This window comes from Camelina sativa, chromosome 18 (assembly GCF_000633955.1).
Source record: "Camelina sativa cultivar DH55 chromosome 18, Cs, whole genome shotgun sequence".
NCBI classification, from domain to species: domain Eukaryota; kingdom Viridiplantae; phylum Streptophyta; class Magnoliopsida; order Brassicales; family Brassicaceae; genus Camelina; species Camelina sativa.
In genome coordinates, this window is record NC_025702.1 from 16,960,428 (window position 1) to 16,983,592 (window position 23,165).

Genomic DNA, 23,165 nt, shown 5'->3' on the forward strand with positions numbered 1-23,165 from the left:
AAAGCAAAAAGTATGGCTTTCTCGTCTCGCGATTCCGATTCCGAGTACGCTTACCGTTTACAGATGGAGGAAGCACTCGCCGCTTCTCTCTCTTCCCGATCTCAACGACCACCGTCTCCGCCTCCGGTTGTTGCCACGTGTGGTATCGCTATCGTCGTTGAAGACGAGCCGAAGCCGACGACGACGGCTAAGACAAGTCGAGGTTACGGTTTCGATTTCAGGAGAGCCGTCGGCGAAGGGAACTCTAAAGGAAAAAGCAGTGTTGTACGTACGGATGAACGAAACCCTAACACTATAGTTGGCAACTCGGGAAACACTTCCGGAAACCCTAATATCAGACCTTCGTCGGCGGTTCAATCGGTCGGAAAGGGTAGTTCGAGGGTTCACGCTGCTGGTGGAAGATTTGATGGGAACGTGTTGTATAGGCTTTACTTTAAGGGTTTGGTTAGCGAAGACAACGGGAAGGGGAAGATAACGGACGTACTCGCTGGATTTGGGGTTGCTATTTGTGACCAGAGGGATAATTTGTTGTTCGAGATGAAGGGACCATTGATTGGCCATGGTGTGAGTCGTCAGGGAGCAGAGCTCAAGGCATTGATTCGAGGACTTACCGAAGCTTCGAAGTTGGGGATCAAACATATCGCTTTTTGTTGTGATTCTTTTCCTATTTTCCAATACGTAAGTTGTTGAATCCGGATTGAAATATATGTTTTGTTTGTTGTTGTTGCTGATTCCTCTGTTCTGAAATCTAAAATACTAGTGAATGTGTGTGTGTGTGTGTGTCTTTGTGTTGGGAGTTCTCATCTGGAAACTAGGATGAGTAGAAAGGAAAAGAGTATTCACGGTTAAGAGTATGATAATGTGTGTGTGTCTTTGTCTTTGGTTTGCATTGTAAAGATGTGACTGCGTTAGTCTTTACTAGTTTATGAGACGGTAGATTGTAACTTCTGAGGTTCTATGCTTTTGTTTTTTTTTTGAGATGGTTTAGTTTGTATTCTGGCTATTCCTGTCATTATGTTTCATAAGATTGTGTTTTACTTGAATGTAGGTTAGGGGAAAGTATGTGGCTAAGCAAAAGAAGATTTCGCTGTTGTTGAATGATCTACAAACCATCATGGGAGACTTTTTATCTAGTCAGCCTGTTCTGGTGGCTGGAAATGATGTGAAATTTGCTTATAAGCTTGCAAGGGAATCAATACTTGCTAAGGTCACTCCTCATGAAGATCCTCGCCAAGCAAAAGCAACTAGGAAAGAGGAGTGTGCTATCTGTTTCAACGACATCTATGCTGAGCGCATGTTTTCTGTTGACAAATGCCGTCACCGCTTTTGCTTTCAATGTGTGAAACAACATGTAGAGGTGAAGCTGCTTCACGGATTGGTTCCGAAATGTCCTCACGATGGCTGCAAGACTGAGCTGGTTATCGATGCCTGTGGCAAGCTTCTGACTCCAAAACTGAGTCAAATGTGGCAACAAAGAATCAAAGAGAATGCAGTACCTGTCACAGAGAGGGTTTACTGCCCTTTCCCGAGGTGCTCGGCTTTGATGTCCAAAACCAAGATTGCTGAAACTGCCAAGAGCTTACTGTCTGTTTATCCCAAATCTGGAGTTAGGAGATGTGTCGAATGTCGTGGCCTCTTCTGTGTAGACTGTAAAGTTCCGTGGCATGGAAATCTATCCTGCACCGAGTATAAGAAATTGCATCCTAACCCTCCAGCAGATGATGTGAAGCTAAAGTCTCTTGCTAATAATAAGATGTGGCGCCAATGTGGCAAGTGCCAACACATGATTGAACTGACACAAGGGTGCAATCACATAACTTGCAGGTATCTATCGATTTCTCTACACATTTGATCCTCTTAAAACCTTTTATCAATAAGACAGATTGCAATCTTTCTGTGTTTAACTATTCGACATTCCCTTTGGTATTTTCGTTAGATGTGGGCATGAGTTTTGTTACAATTGCGGAGGTGGATGGAACAAGAAAACGGAGACTTGTGTAAAACGCTGCCCAACCTGGGATGAAGCATACATCATCACACGTCAAGATCCAGTGCGTGCCAATGTGGCTCCTAACAACTACTTTGATGATATCATCACACGTCAAGATCCAGTGCGTGCCAATGTGGCTCCTAACAACTACTTTGATGATGTCATCACACGTCAAGATCCAGTGCGTGCCAATGTGGCTCCTAACAACTACTTTGATGATGTCATCACACGTCAAGATCCAGTGCGTGCCAATCTGGCTCCTAACAACTACTTTGATGATGTCATCACACGTCAAGATCCAGTGCGTGCCCATCTGGCTCCTAACAACTACTTTGATGATGATGACGAGGATGAGGATGATGATGATGAGGATGATTACGACTATGATGACTTCCTCCTTCATTTTGGGCATGCAATGAATGATCCTAAACCTGATGAGCCCTTCGACCCCTTCTTTGACTTGCCAGATGGTAATGTGTCCTTCCAAATCTCTCTAAAACCCTTGAATCTCATATACTTCATTCATACTAAAAGCACTCTCTGGTGAATCCTGTAGGTGTGATCTTTACCCCCGATATGCTGTCTCCCAAGAGTCGTCGCCAATTGTACCAGTCGGATGATGATGATTCAGATGATAATGCTCCTGCAAATGAGTTTGGGGAATACTATACCCGTAATGATCTGGAAGCACAGAGTGCTAATGCGATGAATGATCCTAAGCCTGAAGAGCCCTTCGACCCCTTCTTCGACTTGCCAGATGGTAATGTGTCCTTCTAAATCTCTCTAAAACCGTTGAATCTCATATACTTCATACTAAAAGCACTCTCTGGTGAATCCTGTAGGTGTGATCTTTAACCCCGATATGCTGTCTCCCAAGAGTCGTCGCCAATTGTACCAGACGGATGATGATGATGCAGATGATAATGCTCCTGCAAATGAGTTTGGGGAATACTATACCCGTAATAATCTGGAAGCACTCTGTGCTAATGCAGATGAAGATGACGAATACTTTGGAAAGTATGGAAGGTACACTGGAGGACTACACGAACCCTTTCCATCCTGACTATCCTCATTTCTGAGATTTGGTTTGGCACCAAAGTTGGTATCTTTTGCTTTTGTATTTTCCACGTCCAAACTCTTTCCTATGCTCTCTCTCTCTCTTTAATCTTTTTTTGAGGTTCATGCTTTTATGACTTTTTGTGCTGTATGACGGATGTATGAGTTTGGGTAATCTTTGAATTTGTAGACAACTTGGGTTTAAAGTTAGGGCAATGTTTTCGTTTTACGTCTTTTTCGTAAGTTGTTTGTTGACTTGCTCATCTTTTTGTTTCCCTTCAATGAGATTTGATAGCGAACTGAATTACACGCTGTACCACCTTACGGGAACAAAGATCATTTCATCAAATTTGAGCAAAATATATTATAATTTCAATGATAGACTCCAAAAAATTTCTAACTGGTTCTCGGGGTTTATTATGCGCGTAGATGACCGCCTAACCCGCTTAAAATTACATACATTTTATTTTAATATTTATTTTTGATTTTTAAATTACATATAATTAAATTATTATGTTTTATATCTATATACGTAATTATAAACATTTATATGTTGTTAATATAACTTAAATAAATGTATTTTTCTTACCGTTGTTTATAATTTATAAATTTTTTATTTTTATAGCATATATTTTAATATAATTATATATATAATGTTTTATGTTGTAAACGCCTAAACCGCTTAAAAACTGTCTAGGCCCCGACTAAACGTTCTAGGCGCTAGGCGTTGGGTCACCGCCCAGATACCGCCTAGCGCTTTCTTGAACAATGATTATGCCTAACTCATCGACGAAATTAGTGTATTTAAACATTACTTAATTACAAATATGTTATCAGTTTGCCAAAAAACAAAACAAAAAACATTACAAATATGTTATCACTGTATTTAGTAGCCCATTACGAATGGGCCGATATCGGGCCGGATAAAACCCAGTTTACATCGCCCACCCACCCAAATTACCCTTAAGGCAAATACTTTTTTTCTTCTTCTCAGTTGTCATCACCGTCTCCGAATCTCCCAGCCGGAGATATCACTCGCCGTCTTTTTTTCACTCCCGGTGACGATAGATTCAACAATCCCGCTTTTTCTAAATTAGCTCAAATAAATCCACTGTTTGAAGTCCCCATCTGTTGGGATTTGCAGCAGCAATGCAAACGTCTCGTAGTCAAGAAGCTGAGGCGGAGATTAAATGTGCTTTGACTTGTTGCTTGAGCTTTCTACGAAATAGCCTGAAGGAAGGTTCGTCATTTCTTAGTATATTGTCATATTGCAGAAATTTGCCGTCACATTTTTATATTGTTCTGTGACTGTAATATGGTTATGATATTGTTCCTTCCTTATACAATTTTTAATTTGACAAAAAAAAAAAAGTTATAGGATAATGATGAAACTGATATTCATAGGAGTTGTTTTCTTGTGGATTTGGTTGTGAGCTAGGCGCTGCAGAACAAGACAGAAAGAGACTGATTTGTCAATGTGCAAACTTGAATACAAGCAAGCGGTGCAAGTAGGAAATGTGTTTTTTTTTTCCATCCAATGAAAAGGTAAGGTTACTGATGTTATTTAGACGGCGACCCTTCAATTTATTATATGAATTGGAACTGAAAGTGATGTACATACTCTTCAAACATGTTAGACTACAAGGAAATTTAATACAAAACTTTATTGGTGCATCTTATTTACAAATGCTTGGCCATTGAACCTAGGAATGTTATGATTTGATATGAGGATCTAATAATATCATCATTTGTCTGCCTGCAGAATATTTGGAATAGCCATGAAATCTTAGGAAATATAGGTGGAAACTTCCCGTAAAGCGTGTGGATATGAGACTCTTGAGTTTGTTAAAGGTAAGATTGAAATTGTCAGTATTCAATGAAGTTGACCTTTGACACAATGTAATAATATGCATTACTGTATTAAAAAAGTTATCTACCTTATAGTATCCTATATTATCCTAATGTCAATGAGTATTTTGAGCCCCATATTTTAATTTATACCGTGAAACACGATAGAATTCTTATCCGTTAATTTAATGATTTGACAAAAAAAAACTTTGAAGTCATGTCCAAATGATCCAGTGGTTCTGCCAACTGGATTACTTGTTTTTATCAATAGATTTGTTTTGCACCGTCGCCCTCTTCTTTTCAATGATCAGTGAGCCTTTTGACATTTTCCTCTTTAAATAATTGTACTAAAGACTAATCTTTTTTACCGCTTTTCTTTTGTGTCTAATGGAATATATTTGTGCTGTCTTCGACTTTGACAGGTGTTCAAAAGTCTTACTAAGGGAAAAGGTTATATACCATTAAAGATTCCAAATACCAAAAGCAGTCGTAATATTTGACTCTGAAGTCGTATTCAATGGGTGTACAAACCAAAGAGAAAGAGATAATTGTTATGTAATTGGAGCAGAGAGAAGTAAACAAAAGCAAAAGCGAAACGATAACTCTCTCTGTTAGTGTCATTTCCAATGATTCGAGGATTGCTTCTGGGAATCATCTGGGTGATATTTTGTGTTTCTCCATCATTTCAACAAGAGACGACGTTTTTTTACAACAACTTTGGTCAAGCTGATGACCATCTTCACCTTGACGGTAGTGCAAGAATCATTCCCCGTGGTGGTGGTATCCTGCAACTGACAAATGCAACGGGTTCTCAAATAGCTCATGTTTTCTTCAAGAAGCCGATTGAGTTCAAATCATCTGAATCAGTCTCCTTCTCGACACATTTTGTGTGTGCACTGCTCCCTGCAGGTGATCCGAGTGGCCATGGCATAACTTTTTTTCTGTCTGATTCCACTGGTTTTAAAGGCGCAGAGGCAACTCGATACTTCGGGATTTTCAACAGAAGTGGATCTACTTCCACACGTGTGTTGGCTGTAGAGCTTGATACTTCTATTGCTTCAGATGTGAAAGACATCAGCGATAATCATGTTGGGATTGATGTGAACAGCGCTGTGTCTGTGACATCTGCCAACGCTTCTTATTTTTCAGACAAAGAAGGGAAGAAGGTAGACATAAATCTCTTGAGTGGTGATCCTATCCAGGTTTGGGTGGACTATCAAGGAACAACACTGAACGTTTCATTGGCTCCTCTTAAAAACAAGAAACCAAGCCAACCTCTTTTGTCAAACACATCCATCAACCTTACTGATGTTTTGCAAAGTAGAAGAATGTTTGTCGGGTTTTCTGGTTCAACCGGGTCAAGCATGAGTTTCCAGTACGTACTCGGGTGGAGTTTCAGCAAAAGCATGGCGTCTCTGCTCGACATTGACATGTCAAAACTTCCCAAGATTCCTCACACTAACACTAAAAAGAACTCTCCATCTCTTGCGCTCAGTGTTCTGCTTGGTTTAATAGCTTTCTTAGTTTTGGGGATTCTTGTTGCAGCTTATTTGTATAGGAGAAACTTGTACTCTGAAGTAAGAGAGGAATGGGAAAAGGAGTATGGTCCACTCAGGTATTCCTACAAATCTCTATACAAAGCAACAAAAGGGTTCAATCGGAATGAATTTCTTGGGAGGGGAGGTTTTGGTGAAGTCTACAAAGGCACTCTTTCTCGGAGCAGAGAGCTGAGAGAAGTAGCTGTGAAGCGAGTATCACATGATGGTGAGCACGGTATGAAGCAATTTGTTGCTGAGATCGTGAGCATGAGGAGTTTAAAACACCGAAGCTTGGTTCCACTTCTTGGGTATTGCAGGAGAAAACATGAGTTATTACTGGTGTCTGAGTACATGCCAAATGGTAGTCTTGACCATTACTTGTTTGATCATGATAGAACGTCTCTCCCCTGGTGGAGAAGACTTATGATACTCAAAGACATCGCATCAGCTCTTAGTTACTTACATACCGAAGCTGACCAAGTTGTTATACACAGAGATATCAAAGCTGCAAATGTTATGTTGGACGCAGAGTTCAATGGAAGGTTGGGAGATTTTGGCATGTCCAGGTTATATGACAGAGGGGCTGATCCAAGCACAACAGCTGCAGTGGGAACTGTTGGTTACATGGCACCTGAGCTTACAACAATGGGAGCATCCACTGGAACTGATGTGTATGCGTTTGGTGTTTTCTTGCTTGAAGTAACCTGTGGGAGGAGACCTGTGGAACCTGGATTGCCTGCTGCAAAGCGTTTTCTGATCAAATGGGTTGGTGAATGCTGGAAAAGGTCTTCTTTGATTGATGCTAGAGATCCAAGGTTGACAGAATTCTCATCCCAGGAAGTCGAGAAGGTTCTAAAACTCGGTTTGCTATGTGCAAACCTTGCTCCAGATTCAAGACCGGCCATGGAACAAGTGGTGCAATACTTAAACGGAAACCTAGCTTTGCCCGAGTTTTGGCTCAATTCTCCAGGGATTGGAGTTCTCACTCCAATGGCACTTTCACCATCACCGCTCGTGATCCCTTCACTATCATTTTCGTCTTCCTCCTCCAACAACTCTATGTTTATTACTCACTCAGTTCTGTACGGGAGTGGACGATGAAAGTTTCTAACAACTTGTTTCTTCTTGGCCTCTTGATATTGACTGATTTTCACCCGATTTTGTTTTACAGATGTATATATACACACACCATGTTCATTCTTGATATCCTCCATCAAGCTTGGCTTGTAGAGTGATTAATAAAGACTGATATTTAGTGTCAATTCTTGCAATTACTTTACTAAACATTTGTAAAGCATGTTGTTTACCCCCCCTTTGAGTCAACCAGTGATCTAGTGTACTGTGATGAGGAAGCTAATATATAATCTGGTTATGAAATTATTTCTTAAAGTGTTAGATTATTTTGGAAATCTGACAGACACAACAGTGTCTTCAGCTAACCTTGTTCATGCTAGATCTCGAGTACCTGCAATTTTTTTTTCCCGCAAATCAGACATCCTAGGAGATGCATGTTTCAGCCCATTTGAGTAGGTTCTCGACTTCTATAAGAGTTGAAATACTCAGAGATAGTGACAGTTCAACATTCTATATTGTTTAAGACAAGTAGGACTTAGTACTGCAATTAGTGAGAAGCTTGCTTTTGAATACTGTTAAATTACAAGGAAATTTCTGTTATGTGGAATTTGTGTATTCTTTTAACAAGGAAGACCAAACTGTGACAGCCATCATATTGTTGAAGTGAACTCTTACCAATTCTCTTGGGTTTGTAAAATGCAGCTTGTTCTTGTTGTGGAGTAATAATCTGACCTTGTTTTGCAGATGGAGAGGATAGTTATTTGCCATACCATTGACTCAGAGACAAGACTTTGCTGCATTGAAAATGGATCCAGGATTGGATCTGATCTGGATGGTGATCTCCTTTCTTCTTCTGATTCACCTGTCAAGTCAACAAGAAACTGGGTTTATCTTCAACGGTTTTCGCCAGGGAGATCTTCATGTTGATGGGGTTGCTCAAATCCTTCCCGGTGGACTTTTGCGGCTGACTGACACTTCAGAGCAGAAAATGGGCCATGCTTTCTTCAGGCAGCCCTTGGTGTTCAGTTCATCTGAATCTCTCTCTTTCTCAACGCATTTCGTGTGTGCAATGGTGCGTAAACCAGGAGTTACTGGAGGAAATGGGATCGCTTTCTTTCTATCTCCTTCCATGGATCTTTCAAACGCAGATGCAACTCAGTATTTGGGTCTTTTCAACACCACAACCAACAGATCTCCCTCATCTCATATCTTTGCTGTTGAGCTTGATACTGTTCAAAGTGCAGAGTTCGATGACATCAATAACAATCATGTTGGCATCGATGTTAACAGCCTGACCTCTGTCGAGTCTTCTCCGGCATCTTACGTTTCAGACAAAGGTCTGAACAAAAGCATAAACCTACTGAGTGGAGATTCCATCCAGGTCTGGGTGGACTTTGATGGAACTGTACTAAACGTTTCACTGGCGCCACTTGGGATTCAGAAGCCAAGTCAGAGTCTTTTATCAAGATCCATGAATCTTTCAGAAGTTATACAGGATAGAATGTTTGTCGGATTCTCTGCAGCAACAGGACAGTTGGCAAATAACCATTACATACTCGGTTGGAGTTTCAGCAGAAGCAAGGCGTTATTACAGCTAGACATCTCAAAACTTCCCAAAGTTCCTCATCCTAAGAAGAAACCTCCTCTACTGCTGATTCTTCTGTTGATTCTACTTGTAATCATACTCTTGACACTTCTCGTAGGAGCTTATCTATACAGGAGAAACAAGTACGCAGAAGTAAGAGAGGAATGGGAGAAAGAGTATGGTCCACACCGATACTCTTACAGATCCATGTACAAAGCAACAAAAGGGTTCCACAAAGATGGTTTCCTCGGTAAAGGAGGGTTCGGAGAAGTCTACAAAGGAACTCTACCTGGTGATGGAGACATAGCCGTGAAAAGATTCTCCCATGATGGAGAACGTGGGATGAAGCAATTCGTAGCTGAAATCGCAAGCATGGGTTGTTTGGATCACAGGAACTTGGTTCCACTGTTAGGGTACTGCAGGAGAAAAGGCCAGTTTCTTCTCGTATCCAAATACATGCCTAACGGAAGTCTTGACCAGTTCTTGTTTCATAACAGAGAACCATCACTTCCTTGGTTCAAAAGGCTTATGATTCTAAGAGGCATAGCTTCAGCTCTTCAATACTTACACACAGAAGCTACATAAGTTGTTCTACACAGAGATATCAAAGCTTCTAATGTAATGTTAGACATAGATTTCACTGGAAAGTTAGGAGATTTTGGTATGGCTAGGTTTCATGACCATGGAGCTAATCCAATCACAACAGGAGCTGTGGGAACTGTAGGTTACATGGCACCTGAGCTAACTACAATGGGAGCTTCAACTAAAACAGATGTATATGCATTTGGTGCATTGATACTCGAAGTAGCTTGTGGGAGAAGACCTGTAGAACCTAATATGACGATTGAGAAACAGATTCTTGTGAAATGGGTTTGTGATTGCTGGAGAAACAAAGCTTTAGTGGATGCTCGAGATCGTAAATTGAGTGGAGAGTTTAGGTCTCAAATCGAGATGGTACTGAAATTAGGGTTGATGTGTACGAATCTTGTACCGGAATCGAGACCTGACATGAGAGAAGTTGTGCAGTTCCTTGACGGACAAGTTTCGTTGCCGGAGTTCTCACCGGATTCACCGGGAATCGGGATGCTTACTCCGGTTTTGGTAGGAGGGAACAGTTCTCCGACGACAGATTTTATTACTCATTCGATCCAGAACGGAGTTGGACGATGAAGGAAGTCTCTTTGAAGGTTGAAGGTGTTCGTTGTGCACAAATGTTGATATGGCCGAGTTGGTCTAAGGCGCCAGATTAAGGTTCTGGTCCGAAAGGGCGTGGGTTCAAATCCCACTGTCAACAATTCTCTTTTTTTTTTTTATTATTATTTTTTTATTTTGGGTACTATTTTAAAAGTTTGCAGTCAATATAGTGAAAAAACTGAAAATGGTTGCTGTAGAAATGTAATATTTAATTTATGAATATACCCCTACTAATTCTCTAATTTACAAGACGGAGATTTGTCTTTCTCCAATTTCAGTTTTCTTTTAGAAGAAAAAAACACCTCTCAATCATCTCCGGTTGTTTCACTGCTTCATCCCAAAACGTCTCTTCGTCCAATGTCGCTTTTGTTATCTCTCACATCACCTGTCTTCTTCGTCTGGTCTAGACACGTACTCGTTTCGGGCTTGTAACACTGATGCTTCGTTTTTTCTTTTTTTTCTACTGAATTGAGCGGATCTCTTAGAACCATGACAAAAAGGTAGTAAAAGACCCTTAATTTCACTCTTGGTACAGAATCAATTTTGTCTCTGCCTCTCTGAGAAGTTGTCAATTTTTTAACTTCAGTGTCTAAGTAAAGCTTTAGCCTTTTCAAACTTTTCTCTACGATTACCTGAGTTTTTTCGCGGAATTTTCAGAACCATGACAAGAAAGAAGCCTCGATTGGGGGACTTTGGACAAGGTTAGTTTTACTTTCATCTACTTGACATTTGATGGTTAAACATGATTCCCGGAATTTTACTGGTTTTTGAGCATTTCTTACCTACTAAATGTGTAAAGTCGGAATAGATTCACAACAAACAGGCTCTATGTTTCAGTCAGATTCAGGTCAAATATTTACATCTAATCTCGATGATCTCATGTGTTCTTCTAATGTTAACAAGAATAGGCTAGGGTTTATAACTTTGGCCAATCATACCTTTATACTGACGTGTTTGACATAATATTTCTTAATGGATTGTTAATTTTCATATTTCTTAATGGCTTGTTGTTGGCTCACCTAAGAGCTTGTTAAAAAATGGTATCTTGTTGAGCAACCGACATGTATGACTTTTGGTGCCTTTGTGATTGAACTAACCTTGGGAAGAAACCTGTTTGAATGTTCTCAGCTGAGGAAGTCGAGATGGCTCTGAAACTAAGATTGCTTTGCACAAATGGTGTGCCAAATGTGAGAGACTTCATGGAAGAAGTGGTGCTGATTGTTGGAATCTGTGTTCGTTAGCTAGCAGTTATCCAGAAAAAATGTTCAAAGCTATACAAGGTGGACTAGAGGTACTTGACCACTGATCTCTTATCTGATTTTCACTTTACACTAATGGCTTTTCACCAAGATACCATTTTCTGCTGACTGACTGCTGCCACCAAAAGAGAGCTGCTTGCTTATGTAGGTGTAGCTAGTAATTAAGTTTATAAGTATCGCCACTCTGCGGAATTTAGGTTCTCTAAGAGAACTAGTAATTTTCAATATAATATTACGCTGCTCTTGGTGTGGTTACTACTGTGACATAGAACAAACAGTAAAAGAAGATGCTCTAGGCAGTTCCTTCTGTCATTTGCGGATTCTGAGTAGCTTTCAATCTATTTTCTTTTCTTTCAATCTTAGCTTCAGTGTTTGAAACTTTTGTTCATGTGGGGTGTATTCTCCTGCACTTGAAGAGCTGAATTAGGAAGTCGTAAAGGGATTAGGTTAGCAAGGTAGGACCTAGCTATAGTTTCTATCCCTTGTCATCATATTCATCATTTAAAGAAAATTCATAGTTGTTATGTATAGGACAAGCTTTTCTAGGCTTCTTCCCTTTGGTCTGTGGCTCATAATTGTGTTGATATCATTACAATCTGCGTATGAAAGATAAAGGGGCATGTTTAAAATATGTATTTTTCTATTATTATATACTTTTGTCTACTTCCTTAGAAGACAGCTTTAATTAGAATTTAGAAGAAGAATCCAATGCAAGTTGGTTCGCGATCTACAACTAGACAATTCATAAATGTTTGTCACACGTATTTTTATTGTTTCTTGGTACCCCCATGGAGCAGCTGCGTTGAGATCATATAAGTTAAAATATTGTCTGAAGCATATTTTGAAAATCACGTGAAGCTTTTTTAATTTAACTTTACAATAAATATCGTTTTAGTGGAGTACAGTTTGTAAAGCCAAGGTGATTCCCTTGATTAAAGAAATATTAGAAAGTTTTTGATAGGCTTTGGATCACTAAAACAGAAGCTCACATACTTTAGTTTGTTTCATTTTCTTTTATTCTTCAGCTTGCTTCGAGGTTATGAGATGCACATCAGATCCAGACTCTCTGCTTCATCATCTGGGATGGCTCGTTGGTTGCTTCAGATCTTGATCATCTCTTCTCTTCATCTGATTTCACTATCAAGTCAACAAGAGACAAGGTTTGTCTATGAAAGCTTCCTCGACCAAGAAAATCTTTACATTGATAAATCCGCTACAGTACTTCCCAGTGGAATATTGCATTTGACGAACGCTTCGGAGCATCAGATGGGTCATGCTTTCCACAAGAAACCACTTGAGTTCAGCTCATCCGGACCACTCTCTTTCTCAACACACTTTGTGTGTGCTCTGGTGCCTAAGCCACGTGTTGAAGGTGGCCATGGTATTGCCTTTGTGTTATCTCCTTCTATGGATTTCACTCACGCAGAGTCAACTAGATACTTGGGGATTTTCAATGCTTCAACAAGTGGATCTTCCTCTAATCACGTTCTTGCTGTTGAGCTTGACACTATTTGGAATCCAGATTTCAAAGATATCGACCACAATCATGTGGGGATTGATGTCAACAGTCCTATATCTGTAGCAATAGCTTCGGCATCTTACTATTCCGACATGAAAGGGAGTCAGGAAAGAGTAGACCTTTTAAGTGGAAAGCCTATACAGGTATGGGTGGATTATGAAGGCACTATGCTCAATGTTTCAATTGCTCCTCTTAAAGTCCAGAAGCCAAGTTGACCTCTTTTGTCACACTCCATCAACCTTTCAAATTTTTTTCCGAATAGATCAAGACTGTTTGTTGGGTTCTCTGCATCAACAGGGACAGCGATCAGTGATCAATATATTCTTTGGTGGAGTTTTAGCACAAGAAGAGGATCATTGCAGGGACTTGATATCTCAAAACTTCCCAAAGTTCCTCATCCGCATAAGAAACTATCTACACTGGTTATTATCCTGCCCGTTTGTCTGGCTGTTGTGGTGTTGGCTGTTCTTGCAGGACTTTATTACCGCAGGAGAAGGAAGTATTCAGAAGTATCTGAAACATGGGAAAAGGAGTTTGATGCACATCGGTTTTCTTACAGGTCCTTGTTCAAAGCAACTAAGGGGTTCAGCAAAGATGAATTTCTCGGAAAAGGAGGTTTTGGAGAAGTTTATAGAGGAAATCTCCCAAAAGGCAGAGAAATAGCAGTGAAGAGAGTTTCCCATAATGGTGATGAAGGTGTGAAGCAATTTGTGGCTGAAGTCGTGAGTATGAGATGTCTGAAACACAGGAATCTTGTACCACTGTTTGGGTATTGCAGAAGAAAACGAGAACTTCTTCTTGTCTCAGAGTATATGCCAAACGGTAGTCTTGACGAGCATTTGTTTGATGACCAGAAACCGGTTCTTTCTTGGTCAAGAAGATTCGTGGTTGTTAAGGGTATCGCTTCTGCTCTCTGGTACTTGCATACAGGTGCTGACCAAGTTGTTCTGCACCGAGATGTCAAAGCTTCCAACATTATGTTAGACACGGAGTTCAATGGAAGGTTAGGGGATTTTGGCATGGCCAGGTTTCATGAGCATGGAGGCAATGCAGCTACAACAGCAGCCGTGGGTACTGTAGGGTACATGGCGCCAGAGCTAATCACAATGGGAGCTTCTACTGGAACTGATGTTTATGCATTTGGTGTTTTCATGCTTGAAGTAACTTGTGGGAGGAGACCAGTGGAACCGCAGTTGGAAGTTGAGAAACGACATATGATCAAATGGGTTTGTGAGTGCTGGAAAAAGGATTCTTTGCTTGATGCTACCGACTCGAGATTGGGAGGTGAATTCATAGCCGAGGAAGTCGAGATGGTTATGAAACTCGGTCTGCTTTGTTCAAATATAGTGCCAGAATCCAGACCTACAATGGAACAAGTGGTTCTTTACCTCAACAAAAACCTACCTTTGCCAGAGTTCTCACCATATACTTTGGGGATTGGCACATTTGCTCCAGTTCTGGTTGATGCATCCTCGCTTGTGGTCTCTTCCGCGTCATGGAATTGGTCAGTCCCCTCAGTGTCTTCTTCCTCAACAAACCACTCACCTTATGCTTGTCAGTCAACTGATCAGCCATGGGGACAGACATTAGACACTACGAACTCTCTTCACATAGTTGCACCAGAGAAGCCTAAGAATATCTCACCCGCTGTCAAAACGGTAACATTGCCTGCAGAAGATCACGAGTCCAATCATTCCAGCATCGACAGTGTGAGGTAATTCCTGATGTACATATCAACAAGCAGATCTCATTAGCTCTCAATATTGTTTTGTCTGTATCACTTGTCCCAACAAATTCAGTTTGTTCCTTGGAAATACTTTTTTGATTAATGATTATATAGTTCACATATATTATAACCTGTAGTCCTCTCTCTGTTACCAAATCCTCATTTAGTACTAGTCCTCAATATGTTACTATATATGACTGGAACTGTGTCAATACAGATAAACGAAACTGACTGGATCCAAAACAAGTATACAACAAATGAACAGAACTAATTTAACAGAACCAAATGGATCTTAACTGACTGAAGTGATTACAATGCGATTCAGTAGTTCCTTTTCAAGCATGTAAACCTCTCTTTCTCCCTCAAGCTCGTGCTCTCTGTTTTGTCCTGCTTGAGAAATTTTGTGACGATGAAGGAAGTCAGGTCATTTCTCCAAAACCACCGCCTAAATTTGTTCCTCTCTATTCGTATGATTCACCCTACTAAAATAAATTGGTCATATCACTGACCCTCTTAAGTCTCTGTTCAGTGTCCTTAGAAATTTATTGGCCTGAAGTAACTGGAGAAGGCAACAGAATCAAGGAACGTTGTGACATGTTATTCAGCAAATGTTCAAACTACACAAGGTGCACTTATTTGAACAATAGTCTTATTATCTGAGTTTCATTTTACATTGATGGGTTTTCTCCTAGATGGTTTTGATCTGTTTCCGAGATGACTGTGTTTTCACCTGAAGATTTAGGTTTATTAATGTGGTGAGAAACAAACCTTTAAACTATATTCGTTATCTAGAGACCATTCATAGCTGTCTTAACTTTGCTGAAGCTTTATTAGCCTTGAACCTTTTAGTCTGGCTCATACTTTTATTGGAAATAAAACATGGCTTTTTGTTTCGCATCGGGAAGGGCCAAGAAATATTTAAAGAATTAAAGTACAGATCTTAATGGTTTTTTCTGGTCAAAGCCTAAGATAACTTCAAGTCGAAGAAGTAGGAGTAAATCTAATGAAAGTTAGTGAGCATCTAGTCCAAGGCATAAGCTACTGTTTAATTTGTTTGACCCGTTATTACCGCTTGTAAGTACACCACAATACCACATGCAGCATTGCTTAGTTTCATTGAGTCACCTTTTGGTTTTTGCGCAACTTGGTTAAATTATGTTAAAATATTGTTTCAAATGAAGCTTGATTGTTAATTTATCTAATACAATAACATTAGTAGAGTCCAGCTTGTAAAGGAAAAAAACGGCAGACTGCATCTGGTGCTATTGTTCCCTTGGATAAACAAACAATACTTTTAAACTTTTGGATTACTAACACGTAAACATCCTTCTTTGTTTCCTTTTAGTTCAGCTTGTGAGGTTATGTTGTACCGTTTCAGATCCAGACTCTTCGATTCATCATCAGAAATGACTCGTGGATTGTTTCAGATCCTGCTGATGATCTCTTCTTTTTATTTCATTAAAGTGTCAAGTCAGCAAGAGACAAGGTTTGTCTATGAAACTTTTGGTGGCCAAGAAAATCTTTATCTTGATGGATCTGCGACAGTACTTCCCAATGGATTATTGCACCTTACAAATGCTTTAAATCATCAAATGGCTCATGTTTTCTACAAGGAATCAATTGGTCTCAGTTCCTTCTCAACACACTTCGTTTGCGCTCTGGTGCCTCAGCCAGGAGTTGAAGGCGGTCATGGCATGGCCTTTGTAGTATATCCTTCTATGGATTTCTCGCATGCAGAGTCAACTAGATACTTGGGGATATTCAACGTGTCAAAAAATGGATCTCCTTCTTCTCATGTCCTTGCTGTTGAGCTTGACACTATTTGGAATCCAGATTTTGAAGATATCGACCACAACCATGTGGGGATTGATGTGAACAGTCCTCTGTCGGTTGGAATAGCTTCAGCATCTTACTATTCCGACATAAAGTGCAGGAACGAAAGCATAAACCTCTTGAGTGGAAAACCAATACAGGTTTGGGTTGATTATGAAGACAATATGCTCAATGTGACGATGGCTCCTTGTGAAGTCCAGAAGCCAAGTCGGCCACTTTTGTCACATCACATCAATCTTTCAGAAATTTTCCCCAACAGAAGACTTTTTGTTGGGTTCTCTGCAACAACAGGGACAGCTCTTAGTTATCAGTATGTTCTTTCTTGGAGTTTTAGCACAAGAAGAGGATCACTGCAGCGACTTGACATCTCAAGACTGCCTCAAGTTCCTCATCCTAGAGCTGAACATAAGAACATACCTCCACTGTTTATTGTCCTGCTTGGTTTTCTTGCTATCATGGGCTTGTCTACCCTTTTTGGAATGTACTTGTTCAAGAAATGCAAGTATGCAGAAGTATCCGAAGCATGGGAAAAGGAATTTGGTCCACATCGATTCTCTTACAAATCCTTGTACGAGGCAACAAAAGGGTTTAACAAGGATGGATTTCTTGGTAAAGGAGGTTTTGGAGAAGTCTACAGAGGAAGTCTCGTTTTAAGCAGAGAAATAGCTGTGAAGAGAATGACACATAATGGTGATCAAGGTGTGAAGCAATTTGTGGCAGAAGTGGTGAGCATGAGATGTCTGAAACACAGGAATCTTGTTCCACTTCTTGGATACTGCAGGAGAAAGCATGAGTTTCTTCTTGTCTCCGATTACATGACCAATGGTAGTCTCGACGAGCATTTGTTCGATGACCAGAAACCAGTACTTTCTTGGCCACAAAGACTTGTGATTATTAAGGGTATTGCATCTGCTCTTTGTTACCTGCATACAGGTGCACCGAGATATCAAAGCTTCTAACATTATGTTGGATTCTGAGTTCAATGGGAGGTTAGGAGATTTTGGTATGGCTAGTTTTCATGATCATGTAGGCATCTCAGACTCAACATGCGCCGTTGGGACTATCGGGTACATGGCTCGAGAGATACTTCATATGGGAGCTTCCACTAGAACTGATGTGTATGCCTTTGGTGTTTTCATGGTTGAAGTAACATGTGGAAGGAGACCTGTGGAGCCACAGTTGCAACTTGAGAAACGAATTCTAATGGAATGGGTTTGTGAGTGTTGGAAAAGGGAGTCTTTGCTTGATGCTATCGACCCTATTAACTTTGATGAAAGGATATTTTCTCATTAATCTACAAGTGTATCATACAAGGGGTATTTATACCCTATACAAGTGTATAAAGATAGTAAGAGCTAAAGGAGACTCTACTATGTTAATACACCATATAATTAACTATATACTATAAGTCAATAGACCCCAGATTATTGCATGAAAAGTTCTTATCCGAGGAAGTCGAGATGGTTATGAAACTCGGTTTGCTCTGCTCGAATACCGTGCCAGAATCCAGACCTACAATGGAGCAAGTTGTCCTATACTTAAACAAGAACTTTCCTTTGCCAGAGTTCTCACCATATACGATGGGGATCAGCAATCATTCTTCTGTTCTGATTGATGCAGGCTCTCTTGTAGCTTCAAGGAACTGGTTAGCTGCTTCATCTTCCAATAACTCACCTGAATACAGATCAGCCATGGGGAAACACACTGGAAACTAAGGACTCTCTCCCTCGGTTATCAGAGGTGTATATCTCAAATGTACATATCAGAAAGCAGATATATTATTAGCTCTCAAGATTGTTTTATCTGTCTCACTTTGTCCCAAATCAATGAATTTTTTCTGTTGGAAATGCTATATTCTCTCAAAACAATAAAGTAACTAACATCTCTTTGTTACTGTAATCATTCATAAATGTTTTTGCGGTAGATTTTGAACGTATGTTTAACGGTCTGATTACATCCAACCTCTTAGCTATGGTTGGTTTGATACCATATTCACTTCATGAATCATCTCTTCTTTTCGTCCATCATTGACTTCAAAATATTTTGATGATGGAACTTATTTAATTAAACATGTGGATAATTGTATATAAAATTGGGCAAATGACACCCACACCCACTTTCTCACAAATAAATACCACCCACACCCACTTTCCACTCTTCCTATACTTTCTACCTGTAAAATTACATCTTACCCCTCAAAACTCTCTTCAGTCAATTTATTTTTACTTACCGATCTCACTTTCTTACCGATCTCAATTTTTTTTCCAATCAGTACATTTATTTTTTACAACCGTAAAAAACACAAAACCCCAATTCCCCCCCCCAAACCCGACATCCCCAATTCTCTTCAACCCTAATTTTGCATTTCACGAGTTTCGAATCCCTTGTTTCCTACCTCTCCTTAATTTGTTCCGTTTGTTCCATTAGCTCCATTTGTTCCGTTTTCCGATTAACTTGCCGCCGGTAACCGCCTTCGGACATGGCAGAGCCCCGTCGTCGCATCTCCAAATGTTCGACCGATGAACCGTCATCTACAACTGTTGGTGATACTTCTGGAGAAAAATCTGCAGATTGGGATGATCGGCTCCCTCTCCGTCTGTTTGCAACTGACCGTTTCCCCGACGCTAGGTTGAATGTTTACTCACGACCTGATATCCTGACGACAGTCCACAATGTTCTCAAAGGCACTCCCCAATTCGATACGATTCTTAGCTCAAGTCTGGGTTCTCTATTCCGGCTTCGTATTGGTGAGTCTCCTATCTCCTGCAAATTACTCCACGCTTTGCTATGTAGGCAGGTTCTGTCCAAAAAAAAATACGAGTTGTGGACTGTATTCGGTGGATACCCTTTGAGGTTTTCTTTAGTTGAATTTGGTGTTGTGACTGGCCTTCAATGTGACGAATTTCCGGAAGATTACGACCCCGAAGACGACCCTGCTCCCGAACCTCATGATGAATGTTACTGGGACACGTTGATTGGTAGAGATCGCAAGGCGACCCTGGGTGATGTGTCCACTATTTTTGAAGACCCTACTATCAAGGATTTGGATCGGAAGCTTCGTCTAGCGTTGCTACTCATAGTCGATGGTGTACTCATTGCCTCCAGCCAAACGAGCCGACCAACTTTGAAGTATGTTGAGATGCTTGAAGACATCGACTCGTTCCTAGCATTTCCTTGGGGCAGAGAATCCTTCTTGAAGACTATTTCCACTATGAGACCTGATCTCAAACCGCAATCCATACCAGTGGCTAAAAGACTTAAACGGCAGGGCAAGGTTCAACCAACGGACTCCGTGAAGAGTTTCACGGAGAAGTTACAACAGAAGTCCTTCCGTTTGCATGGCTTCCCTCTTGCGCTTCAACTGCTCGCATATCGTAACATTTCTGGATTACGAGACAAGGTACCAGGTGCTGGTGACAGCCGCACTTTCCTGGAATGGTGTTCAGTTGGCCTACCAAAGAATAATTTACCTTTGACAGACGTCATAAGTGTTGAGCATTATCCAGATGTAAGTTGTCTTATATACACATTATTAACTTGGATTACATTATCCACGTGGATACACACATTATGACATTTTGTCTATCCCAACCGCAGCTATTAGTTTCTCCGTTTTTGGAAGCTGTCCAACACGAAGGGATTGTTGAATCTGGTTGGGGAGAGTGGGACGATGAGATTAAAGACAAAAGGATTGCTTATATGGAAAGTCTCATTCAGGCAGGACATATCTTCACCAAAAAGGAATGGCCAGGGGGTGATTGTTCTTTGCCTTTAATAACTCTACCTGATAAGAAGGGCAAAGGGCTTCACAGGAAGCACATTATTCCTAGGCGGAAAGAGATTTCTGTCAAACTTCGTGTCAATCAACCTTCTCCCAAGTCCAAATGCTCGAGTTCTAAGAGGCCCCGTGTTATCTTCTCCAATACTGAGGATAATGGTTTCGCTGATTTCAAAGCTGCTGTAGAGAAAGAACTTAATTCTATTAGGGATGCGGCAGATAGTAAGTTTAAAAAGCTGCAATCTGAGAACAGGAAACTACAGCAGCAGATTAACTCCCTTCGATTCCGTAGGTGGTTAAGACTACCGCTAAAGCGCACCATTAGGAGGCCAGCATCCGTCTCTCCCTCTACTGTCAAGGAATCACCACCGGCCCCTGTCGCAGTCGATGAGTTTACCTGTCCGGAGAACGCAGCAGAGAATGTTACGGTCGGGACGTCACCCCCAACTCCTCAACAATCTCCGACCAAAGCAGTAACGTCTCCTGACGATATCCTTCTTAACCAATACGACTGGGAACAATATGTCCACCCGTTTGGGACAACGGTATGTTGTTGTTTTCCATCATCTTGTAGCTAGTCTGAATGCATTGGTATTCATCTTAGTCAAATTATACAGGAACATTCCGTTGGAAACTGCTCGTCCCCTATGAACGATGTGATTCAGGATGATTCAGGATGTCCGAACTCTTGCCTCAATCCCGTTTATGACACTGAGACTAAGGTTAGACACACTTGTACCTTTTATATTAAACTTCGAGTAGCTTCCTTTTTGTTAATTAAACTACTTTTTGGAAAACAGCAATCCCCGGTATATGACACCGTCACCAAACCTGTTCCCTTGGATGACCAATCGGTACATATCCCATATTTTTCCTTTTTCAACATTTACCCCAGTTTACAAACTTACACTGTCCATGTGGATACATTTACAATATCAACATTCACCCCAATTTCCAAAACTTTACAAACTTACACTGTCCATGTGGATACATTTTCAATATACAGGCTGCGACAGATATTGATCAAAACGGAGTTAACTCCGCTGCTAATGCATCTCCACAACCCCTACAACCTTACACCAGCTTGTTACAGGGATTTATTGGGAACTCTATTGTCAATCCTCAATTGCCTGCTCCTAGTCTTGTCCTTGACGGTACACCTTCTGACAATATTGAGGTATCTTTTTACCAAATTAATATACTTTCCGAGTAAGTCTCTATCCTCAACTATATCTCACTACTCAAACACTTGCTAACCTTCACGCAGAAAATTGACGCTGATAATGTGTTGGAAGCCACTCCCCTAACGTTAATTGAGGTAAGCAATTCCGTTTATTAATATTTCCTATCATGAATATCCTATCCACATGGACACCTCACTTAGGCTAGTTGTTTAATCACAACTTTAATGTATCCACATGGATATGCATCATCAATTCGTTGCCTTTTTCTTGCAGGACACCAATGTTGACATTGACAGAGCTTGTGCCGATGAGGTACGTCAGACAAATACTACTTCAAAATCATTTTGTTAACTTTTACCTCATAGTTATTTAATTGGGACCCCAACTTGCTTTATTAGGATGATGGCCGTGAGTCCCCCATACAACCTAACGAATCCGACAGCGAAGCCACCGAGGTATTCCATCCTTCTCTACTTTCCATCGAATCCCTGCCTAGTTTTTTGCTGCCTAATAGTTTGCTGAAAATGAAATCTTCATCACCTCACAGAGCAATGCTACGCCCACAGACCTTGTTGATGTCAGTGATTCTTCGCCAGGCAAACCTACACAAAAGGGTGTTCTCTCGGGACCAGAAGAGACCCTTCTCTCGGCTGTTTTGCGGATTCCTACACTTTCACCGTCCCAACTGCCTGACCTACTACTCATTGTCGACAAAGATTTAGCATCCCTCATGAAAAAATCTCTGAAATCATGTCCAAACACGTAACTTTCTACACACCCTATGCCATTTTTTATTCTAACAATATCGGACCACTGAGCTAACCGTGGATACCATTTTCAAAACCTCCAGGGTACACATAACAAAATGTGGATACCCAGTTGACAACTTGTTTTTCAAACAGTTAGCGAAGCCTCAGAATTGGGTTAGTACATTGGTAAGTATTTCCTATCTACCAAAATCTGAAATCGTTTTTAGTAAATCTATACTTACACATTATTTTCACCCTCTTCTCACAGCATATGGAGGTTTTAGTGGATTTTCTACAAAAAAAGCTGCAAAAGTTCCTACTCATTGAACGCTCTCTCTTCCTCTCACCCTGGCTTGGGAACTACTTACAAGGGAAGTATCCTTCCTTCTGTCAAGCAAAAGTGAAGGCCAGAGTCAAGTGGGACAATAAGCTAAAACGTAAAACCTATGGTTCTCCTTCAGAGTGGTTTGTGGATTGGAACACAATATATATACCGATGATTTGGGACAATTCTCACTGGGTTGGCTTAGTCATTAACCTCTCCAATTGGAGCATAGAAATCCTCGATCCTAATGTCAGTCTATACGACGACGCTAAGGTTGCCACCTTCATAGCCCCGTTCACAGAGCAGCTGCCATACCTTATTTCAAAACTTTGCACACCGCCTCCAACTCAAGATCATGGCTGCACTCCATTCACTTGGTCGAGGGTACAGGACATTTACGTCAATGAGAGATGTGGTGATTGTGGTCCCCTTGCCATGAAGTTGCTAGAGATCGTCGCAACTGGGTTTGGTCCGGAACTCATGTCTCAGATCACCGACCAAATCGTC

General features: G+C 40.7%; 2 protein-coding genes, 1 non-coding gene and 3 pseudogenes across 4 annotated transcripts; all 6 read left to right on the forward strand.

The window, feature by feature from the left end:
* LOC104763606 lies at window positions 7-3,275 on the forward strand. The gene is made up of 5 exons (XM_019239952.1): window positions 7-678; window positions 1,049-1,824; window positions 1,937-2,460; window positions 2,547-2,750; window positions 2,833-3,275. Exons 1-5 carry the CDS (start codon window positions 13-15, stop codon window positions 3,051-3,053), a joined length of 2,391 nt encoding a protein of 796 aa, XP_019095497.1. The 5' UTR covers window positions 7-12; the 3' UTR covers window positions 3,054-3,275.
* On the forward strand, window positions 3,940-7,755 carry LOC104762135 (L-type lectin-domain containing receptor kinase I.7-like). Of its 2 annotated transcripts, XM_010485368.2 has the most exons (4): window positions 3,940-4,286; window positions 4,485-4,591; window positions 4,809-4,897; window positions 5,317-7,755. In XM_010485368.2, exon 4 carries the CDS (start codon window positions 5,521-5,523, stop codon window positions 7,531-7,533), a length of 2,013 nt encoding a protein of 670 aa, XP_010483670.1. In that variant the 5' UTR covers window positions 3,940-4,286; window positions 4,485-4,591; window positions 4,809-4,897; window positions 5,317-5,520; the 3' UTR covers window positions 7,534-7,755. The 2 variants fall into 2 exon arrangements, with proteins under 2 accessions (XP_010483670.1, XP_010483671.1); XM_010485369.2 differs by lacking the exon at window positions 4,485-4,591.
* Window positions 8,303-10,378, forward strand: LOC104762136 (annotated as a pseudogene).
* Window positions 10,305-10,385, forward strand: TRNAL-AAG. The gene has a single exon. It is a non-coding gene; the product is annotated as a tRNA-Leu (tRNA).
* On the forward strand, window positions 12,573-15,099 carry LOC104762138 (annotated as a pseudogene).
* On the forward strand, window positions 15,123-18,545 carry LOC104762137 (annotated as a pseudogene).

Coding starts and splice junctions, on each gene's coding strand:
- LOC104763606 (XM_019239952.1), top strand. CDS start 13: ATGGCTTTCTCGTCTCGCGATTCCGATTCCGAGTACGCTTACCGTTTA. Junction 1,825..1,936: donor TGCAATCACATAACTTGCAG/GTATCTATCGAT, acceptor TATTTTCGTTAG/ATGTGGGCATGAGTTTTGTT. Junction 2,751..2,832: donor CTTCTTCGACTTGCCAGATG/GTAATGTGTCCT, acceptor TGAATCCTGTAG/GTGTGATCTTTAACCCCGAT.
- LOC104762135 (XM_010485368.2), top strand. CDS start 5,521: ATGATTCGAGGATTGCTTCTGGGAATCATCTGGGTGATATTTTGTGTT.